Source organism: Prionailurus bengalensis, chromosome A2, assembly GCF_016509475.1.
Source record: "Prionailurus bengalensis isolate Pbe53 chromosome A2, Fcat_Pben_1.1_paternal_pri, whole genome shotgun sequence".
NCBI classification, from domain to species: domain Eukaryota; kingdom Metazoa; phylum Chordata; class Mammalia; order Carnivora; family Felidae; genus Prionailurus; species Prionailurus bengalensis.
The window spans coordinates 10,710,827-10,731,405 of record NC_057348.1 but is presented as its reverse complement, the minus strand read 5'-3'; the positions used below and the strand labels follow the sequence as shown (position 1 = coordinate 10,731,405).

At 40.0% G+C, this 20,579-nt stretch overlaps 1 protein-coding gene across 1 annotated transcript; it reads right to left on the bottom strand.

The window, feature by feature from the left end:
* Positions 1-4,774: 4,774 nt before the first annotated feature.
* Positions 4,775-19,673, bottom strand: LOC122486562 (olfactory receptor 7A10-like). Its single transcript, XM_043585913.1, has 3 exons — positions 18,761-19,673; positions 14,249-14,281; positions 4,775-4,848 (listed from the first exon to the last, which is right to left on the bottom strand). Exons 1-3 carry the CDS (start codon positions 19,671-19,673, stop codon positions 4,775-4,777), a joined length of 1,020 nt encoding a protein of 339 aa, XP_043441848.1.
* Between the last annotated feature and the right edge of the window lie 906 nt (positions 19,674-20,579).

Sequence of the window (20,579 nt, the reverse complement as noted above, 5' to 3'; positions counted from 1 at the left end):
CTGGTGAAAACAGCTGGAACAGAGACAAGAGCATTGTAAAGGCACAGGCAGTGATCACAGAATTGAAAGAAATGCTGTGTTTTCAACATACTTCACCCATTAATTATTATACATTCCCTACCATTCTTGAATAGGTACCAGATAATTTCAGAGAATCTGAGTGTTCCATGTTTTCCATGAGTCTGAAACTGTTTGCAATTCTTGTTCTGAATCAAAACAATTATTCAAAGCAATGTTCTTCTCCATAAATTTCCTGAGACCTTTTTTTTTACCCAACAAAATTTACAAATTATATTGTGACAAGTGTTGTTGAAAGCATAGCAAAAAGTAGTGATGTGTATTTTAACTTAACAAGACTGAGTCTAAGATGTGTGTGTCTCACAGGGAGGAATAGAATATTAATAAAGTAATAAATGACGTTTCAAGTGGTGGTTACAACTAACAGGTAAAATAATTCAGGACAACGTTGTCCTAAGTGGAAGGGAAACCTGCCTTTGTATCATGTGCGATCAGGAGCTTCTGAGCTGGAAAACTAAGAAATATATGAACCGTGCAGATATCTTTGAAAAAAACACTTAAGGCAGAGAAATCGCATGTGGAAAGAACTTGAATCAAGAGCTCACATGAAAGCATCAGGCAACATCAAAGAGAATGTTGTGAGAAGAGCAGGTAACACAACAGGAGTAGGAGTTGGATGCAAATAGCAGAGAGAAGAGCTCAAAGCCTTCTGCATGTGTGGAAACATTCTAAGGCAATGGACACCACAGTTCACCATCATTTTTATATGTATATGTTATATATGATGTCTGTCTACAACAGGATACATTTTATGTAAGGTATACAAATGGAGCATAATTCATTCCTGCATAATTCTCTGTCTTTCTCTCTACCTTTACTCTGGGTCCAGTTGGTCTAATTTCTGCATTTTCTATTGCATAAGACAGCTTCATCTTTCTATAAATGCTTTATGGGTGTGTACTTCACTAATAAATTTTCTTTGCACTACACACACATATACATACACACACACACACACACACACACACGAGTGTGGGTAGGGAGAGAGACAGAGTTCACCATTATTGTGGTACCGTATACTCTTGTAGCTGAAGCACATCTTTTTAGAAAGCAGAGGACAGGCTACACCATAAGTCAAAGAGCTCCTTTCTCCTAGGAGAACTGCATTTTGTAATGTAGGCATTCCAATGTACTGGTCATGGCTAAGGACCACTAGAACCACACAGAATTAAAAGAATTAACATCAGTCTTTCTCAAAGTCTTCAAAGGGAAATATTTCATACTTTATTCTATCAGGTCAGCATTGCACTGATACCAAAGCCATGAAAAGCCATTGCAAGAAAAGAAAACTACAGAGCAATATTCCCATGAAATATTGATGAGAACTTATTTAAGCATAGCAGGCTTTTGATCATAGTGTAGAAAAGGATTTTGCATCATGACCAAGTGGGATTTATACTTGGAAGGCAAGGATGGTTTAATTAATAACTCTCCTTCAGTGTAGTACAACATGTTAACAGAATGAAGGGCAAAAGCACATGATTATATCAACTGATGGTAAATAAAATGGTACAAAGTGGAGTGCTCCTTAATAGTAACAGCATTCAAAAACTAAGAATGGAAGGAAGCTTCCACAACACAAAATAGGTCATATGAAAACCCACCTGTAAAATCATTCTCAATAGTGAAACACTGAGAGCGACCCCTAAGATAAGGCAAGACTAGCATGTTTGTTTTCATACCTTTTACACAACGTGGCATTGCCTGTTCCAGACAGAGCAACTAGCCAAAAAAAGAAAAAAGAAAAGAAAGGAAAGAAGGAAATAAAAGGCATCAAAATCAGAATGAAAGAAGTAATATGATTCCTCTTCACAAAAGGTGGTGTTACTAAAAAAAGACATTAAAAACAAGAAAAACTGTTAGAGTAATAAACGAATTCAGTAAAGTTGCGGAATATAAGTCAATGCAAACATAAAACTCAGGGGGCCGATGGAATCCTAGAATGGAGTGCACCAAGTGAAAATAAACAATCTAACTGTATTACAATTGCGTGACACATTCTCAGTGAAACAAAAAACGTGAAGCAAAAAAATGTGAAGAAAGGCAAGATCTGGGAAAAGAGAAGAGTGTAAAACTGGACTTGAAAGAAATTGCACACAGGTGCTGCACCATACTTGTTTTTTTTAACATATGAAATTTATTGTCAAATTGGTTTCCATAAAACACCCAGTGCTCATCCCCAAAGGTGCCCTCCTCAATACCCATCACCCACCCTCCCCTCCCTCCCACCCCCCATCAACCCTCAGTTTGTTCTCAGTTTTTAACAGTCTCTTATGCTTTGGCTCTCTCCCACTCTAACCTCTTTTTTTTTTCCTTCCCCTCCCCCATGGGTTTCTAGCACCATACATGTTAAAGTGTATCCAGAAGTTATTGTTAGCAATGCTGGTACTCCTGCACATGTGAACTGAAATTGAACATATAAGGAAATGGATAGTAAATGGTGGGAATGAGGTATCACATTTGTTATGTCATTTTACATGTAAGCAAGGTGGTGTAGCTCTTATGATCCTTTGGTGAGAAATTAGTTTTGGAGCCATCAGTATGAACTTGCTTCAGCTTATATAAAAATACAGAGGGTTACATATAGACACATGTATGGATGTCTGCATATACACAGAGTAGTAAACACTCATGTGTCTTTGCCAGGTCAGTTGAGGGGATATAGAGACCCTGGTAGCAACAAGCACAGCAGGTACCAATCTATTGAATTTCATCCCATGATACAACAAAATAAAACAGGGCTCCTTGCAGAAATGATTGATTGGAGAGCTCTGGAGGAAAGTACAGTAAGCTGAAGGTGAAGCTGAAGCATCTTTTCCTGTAAGACAGTAATGAAATGCTACCTCCCAAAAGCCAAGAATGATGGAGGCATGCCAAAGGGACATATCAGTAACTGAAGGAGCTCCCCATTGCCACAGCTGAAACCATTTGAGCAACAACATAAAGTAGTATTGGGTTATAACACAGAGTATATAATGTAAATAATTGAAAAAAATATGGAAGACACAATCTCGAGTGTAGAAGAAAACCAATGATTTACAGAAATATTCTACACTTAAGGAGGTGTGCAATAACTACCACTACTTAAAGATGGGGTTGTGCATAGAAATTTCTACAGGATGGAAAGAAAGGGGAAAGACAAATCTGACAAATCCCGTGTCAGCCAGGACATTGATATCAACACCAATGATAAATAGTCATGTTGATAGTGTGTACCCTTGATGTCAGGAAATGAACATGCCTCTTTCCCTCTCTAGTATTCTTGTCCAACATCCACGTCCCAGTCTTCTCATGAAAAGAAAGAATAATAAGGCAAGTCCAAAAGACTTACAGAATGCCTGACCAGTACTCTTAGCACTATCAATTGCTTCAAGAACAAAGGAAGACTGAGGAAAAAGTCACTGCATGTGGAAGGTCAACAGATAGGACGATTAAAAGTAACATGTGTAAGAGAAGATGTGTTCATAACAGGAGAAACTGGAAAGGAGCTTATGAGAACCGTCTGAAAAATCACAGCAAGTTTGTTTTGTAAATGTAAAACTGTTCAAATACAAAAGCCGATTAAAGTTAAAATTATTATTGACTTTAAAAAATCTTTGGAAACACCGTGTTCTGAGATTGTCCCAAAGAGTCTGGTAGGTGCCCTGTATGACCAGTGTCACTGCTGTCAGTAACTCTTCCCATCAGTAACATTAAATAATCATACCACGTACAGTTTTTGAAATTTTTCAATGAAATAATGACTATACAGTATCTGCATTGTTTCTAGTAAACATTTAAGAATGAATGAAAAAATTCATCTGAATTTCTGGATTCACGATTTCCACCCCTCCGAGACCCATTCTGTGCCTGGTGCTGTTTCTATCCCTCAATAACACTCTCCCACTCTGAATGCAGCAATAGTTTCTTCCTCACAATAACCTGGGTCGTTTTTCCGTAGACAAGACCTTGTCATAGCTGTCCCCTGACATAAAAACGGCACTTACACTTCATAATTTCAGATTTCAATTTCGACCTTCTAGCCAAAATGTAAGATTGTCTCTTAATCTGACTATTGCCTATCCAGCCAGGTTCATTTGGGTTCATTTTGCAGACCTGCTCCTGACTGTTGGTTAGACAGTAAGGAGTATTTCTAATTCCAGCAGCACAACTCCCACTCTACTTAATCTCTAAATTTCCTTCTCTGTTCTTTCTTCCTGGACTTCTCACATCCCTTGTCTCCATGAAAAATCCCCAACACCCCTTTAAGGCTCAGCACCTATAAGCTTCTATGCAAAGCCTTCACTGACTCCTGTGAAAGAGTGGTCTTTCATGAAAACAATTACAAATAAAATAAAGAGACAACGTTAGGGGGAGGACATGTGTTATGGAGGAGACAGATCAGGGAGAGATGGTCTAGTGTATCCAGAGTTGCCCTCCAGAATCAAAGCCTTAATGGGCAGGACTTGGCATCAAAATTCTCCTTAACTTATTGTCCCTGTTGATGTCCCCAAAGTAACTACACATACAAGGGGTCCCTCCCACCATAACACATTTATGCAGTCCTTCTAAAGATGCCCTGACTCACCCAGATGTTAGCACAGAACAGCGGGAGATCAATGACCCAGTCTCTCCCATGGATGAGTGATGTGGTTGGAAGTTATGTCCCCAGGAAGGGAAGAGACATGGCCCCACTCGTGAAGGCTCTAGAACACGGCTATGTGCTCATATCATCAGAGATTACAGGAGTCGACTTCCTGGGTGCGGCAAAGGCATTTTCAATTTCTGTACCTGCAGAGAATAAACTCCCATGAGTCTCATTAAAGAAATAATATTTTGTCTCTCTTTCCCTTATGAGCCTAGGGTCTCTGGAGCTAGGAGAGAAAAACAGAATGCAAACTCATCCCAGTGTTGGAACACAGCCTGGAATTCCCTGAATGTCTCTTATGCCATTAAACTCTCTTATCTCAAAAGGAGATCCACTGTCTTTAGACATTCTCGCCAATAAGTCAGAGCACCCCGTCATAAGTATACAATTCTTTACTCAGAAATTCTGTGTTCCTTGACTCTTTTCTCCCATCTGTACACATTCTGTTGGCTCACAATCATGGAACTCCCAGCCTCCACAGTGTCTCTCCTTTTCTCCTACTTCTCCTTTCTCCTTCATTGTGGGCAATGTCTGTTTAATATCACTCAACCATTTGCTTCCTTAAGCATCTTACTAACACTTCATTAGCAGTTGCTTTACACTAGGCACTAAACTACATCCTGGGAAGGATGAAAGTTGTAAGAAATGGTCTCTTCTCTTGAGGAGCTCACAGTCTCAACAGAGTGAGAAAAAAAGATAAATGAATGTGCTAAGTTGAAGAGGCACTGACACCTGATGAAAAGAATACCAACATAGTCACCTCTTCCAGAAGAGATGGGTGAAGGAGGCACGAACAAGCCACTAATTGTCCCGAGTCTTCATGTGGGTGAAGGTGGTAAGGGCACTCCAAGATGAAATCCGGCAGCCAATGAGGGAAATACTTCACACTTGCTACCAACCATCAGAAGGCAAGAATGACAACTCAAAAATTACCCTGAGCCTTTAGACAGCATTCAGAGAGCAGAGATGCTGATATTTTGGCTCTCAGCTTGACACGTATTTAGGAAAATAGCTGAAAGTCAGTGCAGATCTCATGACGGGATGTCCAGGACCAAGCTCTCCCTGTGAAAACCTCATCCTGCAACAATGTTAGACAGAGACTGTTGCTACTACAATACCCTAAGAAAATTGTAGATGGGAAAATAGGGAATCAATGGACCCCATTGAAGAGCAAAAAAGTAATAAACATTATGTAAGTTTGCGACTTGGAAGGATCTAGAGGGTATGGTGCTCAGGGAAATGAGTCGGTCAGAGAAAGACAAACACCATTTGATTTCACTCCTGTGTGGAATGTAATAAACAAAACAAATGAACAAACATCAAAAAAAGAAGAAACAAAAAACCAGACTTTTAACACAGAGAACAAACTGGTGGTTGTCAGAGAAAAGGTGGCTACGGTTGGGTGAGATAGATAAAGGGAACTAAGGGTACACTTATCCCCATGAGCACTGAGCAGTATATAGAATTGCTGATGCATTACATTGTGCATCTGAAATTCATATAGCTCTGTCTTTAAAGTATACTTCAATAAAAATAATGGTTGGGTAAGGAGGAAAATATAATACTCAGAGGAGTTACCACATTTTAATTTTTAAGTGACCAGCTTTCACAACAACAAGAAAAATAGATATATAACTCAATGAAATAGGAGGGAGCCCAGAAATAAATCCTCATACATACTACTAAATGACTTTTGACAAGACTGCAGCATATTTCAATGGTATATAGGCAGTCCTTTGAAGCAAATGTGATGGAAAACTGGATATCCACGTGCAAAATGAGGAAGGTGACCCTTCTTTCCACATCTACACACATGACTCCAAATGGATCACAGATCTAAACATAAGATCTTGAGAAACTTGACAGAAGACCATGGGGGAGGGGAAGGGGAAAAAAAGTTACAGAAAGGGAGGGAGGCAAACCATAAGAGACCTGGATACTGAGAACGGACTGAGGGTTGATGGGGGGTAGAGGAGAGGGGAAAGTGGGTGATGGGCATTGAGGAGGGCACTTGGATGAGAACTGGGTGTTGTATTGAAACCAATCTGACAATAAATTATATTAAAAAAATAAAAAATAAACATAAGATATAAAACTGTAAATAAACAGAAGAAAACATACAGATACATCTTTGTGACTCTGGATTTGACAAAGATTTCTTGGATATAACACCAAAGACACAGGCAGCTAGAGAAACAATTACATCAGCAAAATCAAAATATTTGTGCATGAAGGGCACTATTTCCAAATGAAAAGGCAGCCGCAAAATGGAGAAACTATTGCTGAATCACACACCTGATAAAAGATTAATATCCAAACTGTGTACAGAATTTCAAGAATTCTTGAAAAAATAAGCCCAACTCAATTTTTAAAAGGTGGCACTGGGGAAAATTGATATCTCAGTCGGTTGAACATCTGCACTAGATTTGGGCTTGGATCATGACCCAGGATTCTTGGATCGAGCCCTGTGTCAGGCTCTGTGCTGTGCATGGAGCCTGCTTGGGATTCTCTCTCTCCCTCGCCCCTCTATCCCACTTACATGCTCTCTCTCTTTAAACTTTTTTTTAAGGCAAAACTTATTTAAATACCTGTTAGTTAACACACAATGTCATATTAGTTTCAGGTGTACAATACAGTGAATCAATACTTCCATAATACAAACTTTTACAATATATATTTTAAAAAAATACTGCCCATAAGGATGTGGAGAAAGGGGAACCTCTTGCACTGATGGTGGGAATGCAAACTGCTGCAGCCACTGTGGAAAACGGTATGAAGATTCCTCAAAAAGTGAAAACTAGAAGGGCATTTGTTGCTTCACCGTCATAAAGAATGAAATCTTGCCATCTGAAATGACATGGATGGAACTAGCATGTATTGTGCCACGCAAAATACGTCAGAGAAAGACAAATTTCATATATCATTTATATGTGGAATTTAAGAAACAGAACAGACAAACAGGGAAAGGGAGAGAAAACTAATATGAGATAAAAACATAGACAGCAGCAAACCATAAGAGACTCTTAACCACAGAGAACAAAGTGAGAGTTGCTGGAAGAGAGGTGGATGGGGGAGAGACTAGATGGGTGATGGGCATTAAGGGAGGCACTTGTTGCGATGAGCACCGTGTATTCTATGCAGACAACGAATCACTAAATTCTACTCCAGAAACTAATAGTGTACTCTATGGTAACTAACTTGAACTGAAATAAAATCTTGGAAGAAAAAAAACAGAGGTACCCTACAATCCAGTAATCACACTACTGGGTCATTACCCCCCAAAATACAAAACACTCATTCAAAGGGATAAATGCACTTCTATGTTTTTAGCACTATCACTTACAGTAGCCAAATAATGGAAGCAGCCTACGTGTCCATTGATAAGATGAATGGATAAGAATCTGGTATAGACGTACAATGGAATACTACTCACCCATAAAAATGAATGATGTCTTCCCATTTGCAACAACTTGGATGGAGTCAGTGAGTATAACGTTGAGCAAAATAAGTCAGGTAGAGAAAGACAAATACCACATGACCTTACTCATATGCGGAACTTAAGAAACAAAACAAATGAGTACAAGAGGAAAAGAGAGAGAGGAGAAGCTTATGGTTACCAGAGGGGAAAGGAGGAGATGGGGGAAATAGGTGATGGGGATCAAGCAGTGCATTTGCTGTGATGAGCACTGGGTGTTTCATGGAGGTGTTGAAGCACTACCTTATACACCTGAAACTGATATTACACTGTATGTTAACTACATAGGAATTAAAACTTTTAAATAAATTTTTAAAAAAGTAAAACTAATGGGGAGCCTGGTTGCTTCTGTCGGTTAAATGTCTGACTCTTGGTTTCAGCTCGGCCATGATCTCACAGTTTGTGAGTTCGAGCCCCACTTCTGGCTCTGCACTGACTGCATAGAGCCTGCTTGGGATTCTCTCTCTCCCTCTCTCTCTGCCGCTCCCCTCCTCATGCTCGTGCGATCTCTCTCTCTCTCTCTCTCTCTCCTTCTCTCAGAATAAGCAAAGTTAAAAAATAAAAAATACATTTATAAAAAAACTAAAACTAAATTTGAAAAACAAAAAAAGGCAATGAACTCAAGAATTTCTGGCAATGGCTAATCAGCACATGAAAGATGCACAACATGACTAATCACTACAGAAATGCAAATAAAAACCATAGCGTGATACCACGCCACACACACTAGGATGGCTGTTGTAAAACCAAAACAGAAAATGCGTGTTGGTGAGGATGTGAAGAAACTGGAACTCCGTTGTGCTTTGCTGATGAGAATAAAATGTAGAATTATCATTCGATGCAGTAATTTTCTTTCTGTTTATATACCCACTTAAATACCCCAGAAGAATGTAAAGCAGGGAGCAAAACACATATTTCTACACCAGTTTTCATAACAGATTATTCACAGTAATGAAAATGTGGAGACAACCCAAATGTCCATCAACAAACTCACAGATAAACGAAGTGTCGTGAACGCAGACAGTGGAACAGCATTCAGCCTTTACAATGGGGGGAATTCTGGCATAGTCTACAACATGGGTGAAACTCTCAAACACAAGGCTAAGTGTCAGAAGCCAGACACAAAAGGACCAGTTTCACACAATGACATCTACATGAGGTATCTAGAGTACTCGGTTTTAGAGAGAAGGTAGGATGGTGGGAGACAGGGGCTGGGCTAAGGGGCAATGCAGATATAGTATTTCAAGGGCACAAAGGCTCAGTTTGAGACAATGAGAAAGTTCTGGAGATTGATAGAGGTGGTGGTTGCTCAACAGAGAGAAAATACTTAACGCCACATAAGTATATCTCAAAGTGTTCAAAATAATAAATTTTATATAGCCTTTACCCTAACAAAAAAAGAATTTTAAAAGAGTGACATGTTCTAAAAGAATTTCAGGGGTGCCTGGTGGCTCAGTTGGCTAGGCATCTGACTCTAGATTTCAGCTCAGGTCATGATCTGACCTGAGGCCAGGTTCCTGAGTTCAAGCCCCACATTGGGCTCTTCACTGGCAGTATGGAGCCTGCTTAGGATTTTCTCTCTCTCCCTCTTTCTATCCCAATCCAGCTACTTCTTTCTCTCTCTCAAAGTAAATGAATAAACTTAAAAAAAAAAAGAATTTCAGTGCCATAAATAGCTTAATATGACGTAGAAGAAGGAATCCAAAATACAAGGAGACAAGGGCATCGTGATATGTTTATCTTGTGTGATTCAATGTCTCAACCCCAAAGTATACCAAAACTGAGGTTTCAGACGACATAAAATTCCTAAGGTCATTGAGAACTACCTTGGGAAGCACCTAAAGTCTTCCTTCACAAGCTCTACAGAGCTTGCCCTCCATATGACAGACTTACTATGGACATGCTGAAATTGAAATGCCTTTGTCCTGACTTCAGCCCCTCCTTAACTGCCAGAGGCCATGTCAGCAGTCCAACACCATTGGAGGTATGTTATTCATAGTGCATGTAAGAGTTAATCATTTTCATCCAAATTGGTGAAGCCACAGAGATTTTTAGAAATGACAAATTCATCAGGGTGTCTCCAAGAGACAAAATTGATGGGCAGCTCACCAAGGGCACATCTGATTTGTGTAACTAAAAAAAAAATCCACCTCTAATAATCATGAAGACAAGATTGACCTGAGTCACCACAATAAGGGGTCATAATCTCTATCAGTCCTGAGACTGTTCACTGACCCAGATCCTCAATTGATGGGACCATTTACACCTGATGGAAGGCTGTAAAATGGCAACAAATGCTTTACATTTTCCTCCAAACCCAACCCAAAGGCTCTGAGATGATGGCGCTGGCTAGCTTATAATGGTTCATGGGGACTGTGGTCTGAACCAAAATTGGCGCCTTGATATTGGGCAAGATGAGAGCAACTACACCATGGAAATTGGCAAATGCTATAAAGAAGCTTTCTTCTTATTCCTTTGTTTTTATTTTCTGCCTTTCTTCTTGCTTTCCCTGTTTATTTTTGTCTGTGCATTTGAGATATCATTCCATGAACATTTATCTGCATACTAGTGTTTGAAAAGACCTGTGAACTTTCAGCTGGAAAACTGTGAATCAGGTAATAGGGAATTACCATTATTGCCTACAATCCAAGTGGGGGACTCTGGCATCAGGTGATAAGGAGACATTTGTCTTACTCTGTCTCACACAGCACAGGTTAGGTCCACAAATGTATCCTGATCTCACTGCTAATTCCTGGGGTGCAACATTAGAAAAGATGGAGGTGGCAATGGGCAGAGTAGCCTTATTGTGTGTGAAGTCTGTGAAGAGCCTATTACGATAGGAGGTGCTGAGGGAAATCACAAGACAGTGCTGCTGCCTACCAAATATTTTTTAAATTTTTTTTTAACGTTTATTCATTTTTGAGACAGAGAGAGACAGAGCATGAACGGGGGAGGGTCACAGAGAGAGGGAGACACAGAATCCGAAACAGGCTCCAGGCTCTGAGCTGTCAGCACAGAGCCCGACGCGGGGCTCAAACCCACGGACCGTGGGATCATGACCTGAGCCGAAGTCGGATGCTTAACCGACCGAGCCACCCAGGCGCCCCTCGCCTACCAAATATTAAGAGAAAAATAATAATGCATCCTTGGGAGAATCACCAAGGTTGACACCATCAAGGCCTGAAACAGCAGGAGCTGCAATTTCTGTTACCTTCACACTTAATTTATGGTTAGGACTGTGTGAGGGGAAACTACAGATTGCATACTGAATGTGGATTATTGTAAACTAAATTACACAGGGTTCCCGGTGGCTCTGCTCTTATAGATATGATCACCTGCCGAGGTGAATTGGCATAACACCCTGGAAACTCATCTATAAATTCTGGTATGTTCAATGATTTTCCTCCAAAAGCAGATACTCTAACAGGTACCTGTTTTCAACCCACAGAAGAAGCATTTCACATTTACTCCCTGTCTCCTCCTATCACATTTTAAGTATTCAATTTGCTATATCATTTATATGTTTCTAAAAATACATGAAATTGGAGCCCCTGGGGGTCTCGGTTGAGTGTCCATCTTTGGTTCAGGTCATGATCTCCCAATTCCTGGGTTCATGCCAAGCATCAGTCTCTGTGCACACGGCTCAGAGCCTGGAACCTGTTTCTGATTCTATGTCTCCCTCTGTCTCTGGCCTTCCTCTCTCTCTCTCTCCCTCTCTCTCTCTCTCTCTCAAAAAATGAATAAACATTCATTTTTTTTTAATCCATGCAATAGAATTTAATGAGAGGTCTAAACAGTTTTAAAGAAGTACAGAAGACTGCAAAGGAAACAATCAACAAAACTAAAAGGCAACCTATGGAATGGGAAAAGATGTTTGAAAACGATATATCAGACAAAGGGCTAGTATCCAAAATCTATAAAGAACTCACCATACTCCACACCCGAAAAACAAATAATCCAGTGAAGAAATGGGCAGAAGACATGAATAGACACTTCTCTAAAGAAGACATCCAGATGGCCAACATGCACATGAAAAGATGCTCAACGTCACTCCTCCTCAGGGAAATACAAATTAAAACCACACTGAGATATCACCTCATGCCAGTCAGAGTGGCTAAAATGAACAAATCAGGAGACTATAGATGCTGGAGAGGATGTGGAGAAACAGGAACCCTCTTGCACTGTTGGTGGGAATGCAAATTGGTGCAGCCACTCTGGAAAACAGTGTGGATGTTCCTCAAAAATTAAAAATAGATCTACCCTATGACCCAGCGATATCACTGCTAGGAATTTACCCAAGGGATCCAGGAGTGCTGATGCATAGGGGCACTTGTACCCCAATGTTTAGAGCAGTACTTTCAACAATGGCCAAATTATGGAAAGAGCTTAAATGTCCATCAACTGACAAATGGATAAAGAAATTGTGGTTTATATACACAATGGAATCCTACTTGGCAATGAGAAAGAATGAAATCTGGCCATTTGTAGCAATGTGGATGGTTATGCTAAGTGTTATGCTAAGTGAAACAAGTCATACAGAGAAAGACAGATACCTTATGTTTTCACTCTTATGTGGATCCTGAGAAACTTAACAGAAGACCATGGGGGAGGAGAAGGAAAAAAAAAGTTAGAGAGGGAGCGAGCCAAACCATAAGAGACTCTTAAAAACTGAGAACAAACTGAGGGTTGATGGGGGGTGGGAGGGAGGGGAGCGTGGGTGATGGGTATTGAGGAGGGCACCTTTTGGGATGAGCACTGGGTGTTGTATGGAAACCAATTTGACAATAAATTTTATAATAAATAAATAAATAAATAAATAAATAAATAAATAAATTTACATTCAAATTAGTTATCATATAGTGCAACAATGATTTCAGGAGTAGATTCCTTAGTGCCCCTTAAAAAATATATATTTTTTTAAAAAAGACTCTGAAATACAGAGAACATATTGGTGGTTCCCAGAAGGAAGGGGGTGGGGTGGGTGGATGAGATAGATAAAAGAGATTAATGGGTGCCTGGGTGGTTCAGTTGGTTGAACGACTGCCTCTTGATTTCAGCTCAGGTCATGATTCCAGGGTCATGGATACAGCCCTGCGTTGGGCCCCACACAGAGGGTGCAGTCCGCTTAAGATTCTCTCTCTCTCTCTCTCTCTCTCTCTCTCTCTCTCTTTCTTCCCCTCTCTCCCTCCCTCTCCTTCTGACCCTCTCTCCATCTTGTGCTCTCTCTGTCTCTGAAATAAAAATGTTTTTAAACAATACTTAAAAAGATAAAGGGATTAAGAGTACACTTATCTCCGTAAGTATTGAACAATGTATAAATTGTTGAAGTTATTCATTGTACACCTCAAATTAATATAACACTGTATGTAAACTATACTTCAATAAAAATAATGCCTGGAGAAGGGGGGAGATATATGATTTTCAGAGTTACCACATTATATTTTTTTAAATTTAAAAAAAAATGTTTACTCAACTTTGAGATGAGAGAGAGCGCGCACAAGGCAGGGGAGAGAAAGAAAAAGAGGGGGACACAGAATCTGAAGCAGGCTCCAGGCTCTGAGTTGTCAGCACAGAGCCTGATGCAGGCCTGTGAGACATGACCTGAGCTCAAGTTGGACGCTTAACTTACTGAACCACTCAGGCACCACCCACATTATATTTTTAAATGATCAGTTTTCATTGTTAAAAAAAAAGAACAAAAACAAATATAACTCAATTGTAATAACAACAGAAATATAACTAAGTGCAATAGGAGGGAGCCCAGAAAAAAACTCTCATACATACAACTGAATGATTTTTGAAAAGAGTTCCAGGAAAGTTCAAAGATAAATGTACAGTCTTTCTAAGAAATCATTATAGGGCACCTGGGTGGCTTAGTCAGCTGAGTGTCCAACTCAGATTTCGGCTCAGGTCATGATTCCAGTGTGGTGGGATCAATCCCTACATTGGGCTCTGCACTGAGTGTGGAGACTGATAAATATTCTTTCTCTCTCTCCCTCTACCCCTCTCCCCAGCTCACACTCTCTCACTCTATAAACACATACATACATACATACATACATACACACATAAAATGGTGGTGGGAGACCTGGATATCCACATACAAGAATAAATAAATAAAAGATGAAAGTGTCCTTTTCATCTACCATCTACAAACATGACTGCAAATGGACCTCATACCTAACCATAGGGAATAAAACTGTAATTTGGCTATTGTTGTTAGCACTGCTATAAACACTGGGGTGCATGTGCCCCTGAGAAGCAGCATTTTTGTATCTTTTGGATAAATACCCAGTCATGCAACTGCTGGGTCATACAGTAGTTCTATTTAAAAGAGGTGGTATTATATATACAATGGGATCCTACTCTGTCACCAAAAAGTATGAAATCTTGTCATTTGCACCAATGTGAATGAAACTGGGGCATATGCTGCTAAGTGAAATAAGTCCATCAGAAAAAGACAAATACCATATGATTTCACTCATATGTGGGATTTAAGAAACACAACAGATGAACATAGGAGAAGGGAAGGAAAAATAAGATAAAAACAGAGAGGAAGACAAACTATAAGAGACTCCTATATACAGAGAATAAACTGAGGGTTGCTGGAGGGGAGGTGGGTGGGAAGATGGGCTAAATGGTGACGGACATTAAGTAGGACACTTGTTGGGTGTTATATGTAAGTGATGAATCCCTAGGTTCTACTCCTGAAACCAATATTACACTGTATGTTAACTTACTTGAATTTACATAAATAATTTTATGTAATAATAAAAAAAAAGAAATAAAACTGTAACCCCTTAGAAGAAAACACAGAGAGAGATGCACCTCCATGACACTGGATTTGACAAAGTTTTCCTGAATATAACACCAAAGACACAGGCAACTAGAGAAAAAATTACTTCAGCAAAATAAAAAAAATATATATTTGGACGTTGAAGGGCACTATTCCCCAAGTGAAAAAGGCAGTCCACAAAATGGAGAAAGGACTGGAAAATCACACACCTGATAATAGATTAATATCCAAAATATGTAAAGAATTGCAAAACTTCGGGGCGCCTGGGTGGCTCAGTTGGTTGAGCATCGGACTTTGGCTCAGGTCATGATCTCGCAGTGCGTGAGTTTGAGCCTCGCATTGGGCTGTGTGCCGAACAGCTCGGAGCCTGGAGCCTGCTTCAGATTCTGTGTCTCCCTCTCTCTCTGACCCTCCCCTGTTCATGCTCTGTCCCTCTCTGTCTCAAAAATAAACATTAAAAAAAGAAAACAAAAACAATGTATTCAAGAATTTCAAAAATTCAACAGCAAAACAACTCAGTTAAAAAACAGGCAATGTCATTAGATATTTCTCCAGAGAAGATATAGGAATGACTAATTCGCTCATGAAAGATGCGCAACATAACTAATCATTAGGGAAGGCAAACCAAAACCATAATGCATAGATACCAACTCACACACACTAGTATGGCTATTGTAAAAATTAAATCAGAAAATAAGTGTTGGTGAGATTGTGGAGAAATTGGAGACTAAAAAGGGGCACAGCTGCTGGAGGAAACAGTGTGCTAGTTCCTCAGAAATGTAAACATAGAATTATCATTTGATCCAGTAGATTCACTTCTGGTTATGTACCACTTATATGCCCCAAAAGCCTAAAGCAGTGACTAGAAAAGATTTTTTGTACAACACTTTTCATAACAGATTTATTTACAGTAGCCAAAATGTGGAGACAACCCAAATGCCCATCGACAAACTCACAGACGAACAAAATGTGGTGAAAGCATACAGTGGAATATCATTCAGGCTTTAATATGAATAGAATTCTGGCATAGGCTACAACATAGGTGCAAAAAACATTATGCTAAGTGAAAGGAAGGATGTAAAAGGATCCATATTATACAATAACAGCTACATAAGGAACCTTTAGTATCCAGTTTTAGAGAAAGAGGTACGATGGTGGGAGACAGGGACTGGAAAAGGGGGCAATGGGGAGTTAGTATTTCAAGTGGACAAAGATTCAGTTTGAGATGATGAGAAAATTCTGGAGACGGATCGAGGTGGTGATTGCACAACAGTGAAAAAGTACTTAAGGCCACTTAAGTGTATTTCAACATGTTTAAAATAATAAATTTCATATATTTTTTACCCTGACAAATAAGGAACTAAAAGAGTGACATATTCTAAAAGAATTTCAGTGCCATAAAGACCTTGATGATGTAGAGGAAGGAATCCAAAGTACAAGGAGACAAGAGTGTTTTGATGGGTTTATCTTGTGTGATTCTACCCTATGAGACCCCAACACCCCCCTCAACCACAAAGTACACCCAAAATAAGAGTTTGGAGAATATAAAATTCATAAAGCATTGAGAAACACCTTGGCGAGGGATGTAATGTCTTCCTTGACAAGCTCTACAGAGCTTCTCCCCAGTATGACAGACTTACCATGGACATGCTGAAATTGAAATGTCTTTGTCCTGAGTTCAGCCCCTGCCCCCTCCACTGAATTGCCAGAGGCCATGTCAACAGTCTGAAACCACCCAGGGTATAGTATTATAGTGCATATAAGAGTTAATCATTCTCATCAACATTGGTTGAGCCACAGAGATTTCTGGAACTGGAATTTTCATCAAGGTGTCTCCATGAAACAAAATGATGGGCAGCTTACTAAGGGTTCATCCAAGTTGTGTAGCTATGAAAAACAAGGAAAACAAAAACAACAACCAAAACACCTACCTCTAATAATCATGAAGAAAAGATTGACCTGAGTCACCACAATGAAGGGTCATAATCTCTACTTGCCTCTCAGACCTGAGACTGTTCACTGACTCAGATCCTCAGTTGATGGAACCAATTACCCCTGAGTGAAGAATGTAAAATAGCAACAAATGCTTTACATTTTCCACCAAACCCAACCCAAAGACTCTAAAGTAATGGTGGTAGCCAACTTATAATGGTTCATGGGGACTGTGGTCTGAACCAAAATTGGTAGCTTGATATTGGGCAAGATGAGAGTAATTTTACCACGGAAACTGGCAAATGCTATAAGTAAGCTCTCTTCTTTATTCTATTTTTCTCATTTTCTTTCTTTCTTCTTGCTTTCCCTGTTTCTTCTTCTCTTTGCTTTTGAGTGAGAGCTCCTTAAACATTTCTCTGAATATTAGTCCTTAAAGGGACCTGTGGACTTTTACCTGGAAAACTGTGAATCAGGTAATAGGAAATTACCATTATGGCCAACCATCAAACTGGTGGCTTCTGGGGTAAGGTGATAAGGAGACTTTCACTTGCTCTGCCTCATAAAGCACAGGCTAGAACCATAAGTATATCCTGCTATCAATGCCTAAATTCTGGGATGCATCATTAGAAAAGAAAGAGGTAAGGGCACCTGAGTGGTTCAGTTGGTTAAGCATCTGACTTCAGCTCAGGTCACCATCTCACAATTTGTGGGTTCAAGCCCCACGTCAGGCTCTGTGCTGACAGCTCAGAGCCTGGAGCCTGCTTCAGATTCTGTGCTTCCCTCTCTCTCTGCCCATCCCTCTGCCCCCACCCCCATGCTCTGTCTGTCTGAAAAATAAATAAAAACATTAAAAAAATTTTTTTAAAGAAAAGACAGAGGTGGCAATAGGCAGACTATCCATATTGTTGTTGGGATCTGTTAAGGGCTTATCATAGTTTGGAGGTGCTGAGGGAAATCAGAAGATAGGGTTGCTACCTACTATAATATTAAAAGAAAAGTAATAGTACATGCCTGGGATAAGCACAAACAATGACACCATCAATGCCTGAAAAATCAGGAGTTGTCATTTCTATTAACTTCACATGTAATTAATGTTTTGAAGTGTGCAAGGGGAAACTAGATATTGCATAGTGAATGTGGATTATTGTTAACGAATCACACAGGATTCCAGGGGCCTCTGCTCTTGCAGATGTGAGCTCTTTCCAAGGTGGATTGACAGAAACCCCAGGAACCTGGTATATAACCTCTGATGTGTTCAATGATTTTACTGCCAAAGCAGATACTCTACCAGACAGCTGCTTTCATCTCAGAGAGGGAGGATTCCACATTTACTCCACTGGCTTATCCTATCACATCATAAGTACTCCATTTCCTATAGCCTTTATTTGTTGCTGAAAATCCATGCGATGGAATTTAATGAGAAGTCTAAACCATTAAAAAAAAATACAGAAGAGGAGCACCTGGGTGGCTCAGGAACTTAGCATCAACTTTTGATATCAGCTCAACTTATGATATGAACTCATCAATTGTGAGATCACACCCCACATCAGACTCTGCTCTGATTGCAAGGAGCCTGTTTAGGATTCTCCCTCTCCCTCTCTCTGCCCCTCCCTGCTCTCTCTCTCTCTCTCAAAATAAATAAACTTCAACAAGAAAAGAGATACAGAAGAAATGGTGGCTCATAATGTATGAAAACCATAAACAAACCCAAACTGTAGAAAGACAAACTGCAGATTGTCAGCCTATGAACTGACACAAATATGATCTAGGTTTTCTAGGGTTTGGAGCCCTGTTACTCAAGTCCTTATCCTGAAACAAAGAATCCTATATGCAGAGAATGTCTCTTGGCTAAAGAGCCTTCTCAGAGCTTGCTTGATGTCTCTGTTCCTCAGACCATAGATGAAGGGGTTCAGCATGGGTGTCACCACTGTGAACATCACTGAGGCTATGGCACTTGCTCTGGAGTTTTGTGAAGCAGCAAAACTAAGATAAACCCCAAGGCTTGTACCGTAGAACAAAGAGACCACTGAGAGATGAGACCCACACGTGGAAAATGCTTTACACTTGCCCCTCACTGATGAAATTCTCAAAATGGAAGTGACAATTCTAGAGTAAGAGAACAGGATGCCAGTGAGTGGAACAACACCCAGAAGTCCACTTGTGACATAGATCATCAGGTCATTGAGGAAGGTATCAGAGCAAGCAAGTTGGAGCACCTGCTTAAGTTCACAGAAAAAGTGAAGGATTTCCAGCTCTGTGCAAAAAGAGAGTCGCAAAATCAGTAAGTCATGTAATAGAGAGGTAAGAACACTCAATATCCAGGGAACCAGAAGCAGGATGCTGCAGAATTTGGGATTCATGATGACCATGTAGTGCAATGGGTGACAGATGGCCACAAACCGGTCATAGGCCATCACTGTCAAGAGGAAGTTGTCTAATCCTACAAAAAGCATGAAAAAGTACATCTGGCTGAGGCAACCTTTGTAGGAGATCACTCTGCTCTGCGTCTGGATGTTCAGCAGCATCTTTGGGACGGTGGTGGAGGTGAAACAGATGTCTGAAAAGGACAGGTTGGAGAGGAAGAAGTACATGGGCGTGTGGAGGCGGGAGTCTGTGATAATGGCCAGGATCATGAGCAGGTTCCCAGTGAAGGTGACCAGGTACATGGACAGGAACACCCAAAAGAGCAGGGACTGAAGCCCCCCCTCGTCTGAGAGCCCCAAGAGGATAAATTCTGTAACATGAGTTTGATTTCTTCCTTCCATGTAACTGATGAAAACAGCTGGAACAGAGACAAGAGCATTGTAAAGGCACAGGCAGTGATCACAGAATTGAAAGAAATGCTGCAATTTGTGTTTCCAACGTGTTTCATTAGTTAATTCTTAAACATTACCTACCATCTAGAAAATTTAGCAGAAAATTTCAGGGAATCCCAATGTTCCATGTTTTCCATGAGGCTGAAACTGATTCACAATCCTTGTCCTGAATCAAAACATTTATCCAAAGCAATGTTCTCCTCCATAAATTTCCTGAGACTCTTTTTGTTCACCCAACAAATATTTTAACCTATTATTTTGTTGGCAAGATTTGTTGAAAGCACTGAAAAAATTAGTGATGTGCATTTGACCTTAACAAGACTGAGTTTAAGATGTGTGTGTGTCAGAGGCAGCAAATATTACTAAATGAAGAATGATGTTTCAAGTGGTAGTTACAACCAGTAAGTAAAACAATGTCACACTAGGAATCCTAAATGAAGGGGAAACTTGCCATTGTATCATCTCTGATCAGGGGCTTCAAAGCTGAAAAACTGAGGGCAGTGGATATATGAACCATGCAGATAACTTTGAGGAAACCAATTAAGGCAGAGAAAAAGCCTGTGCAAGGACCCTAAGGCAAGACCCAAACCCATCAGGCAACATCAAAGAGAAAGCTGTGAGCAGAGCAGCTAACACAACAGGAGCAGGGGTGGGGTGTAAGATAAGAAAGAGAGGAGCTCAAAGCCTCCTGCATCTGTGGAAACGTCCTAAGGGAGTGGACACTACAGTCCATTGTTGTTTTTATACCTATATGTTATATATGATGTCTGCTACCACGGAATAAATTTTATGTAATGTGTACAGATACAACATAACTCATTCCTCCATAATTCTATCACATTCTCTCACTCTTAC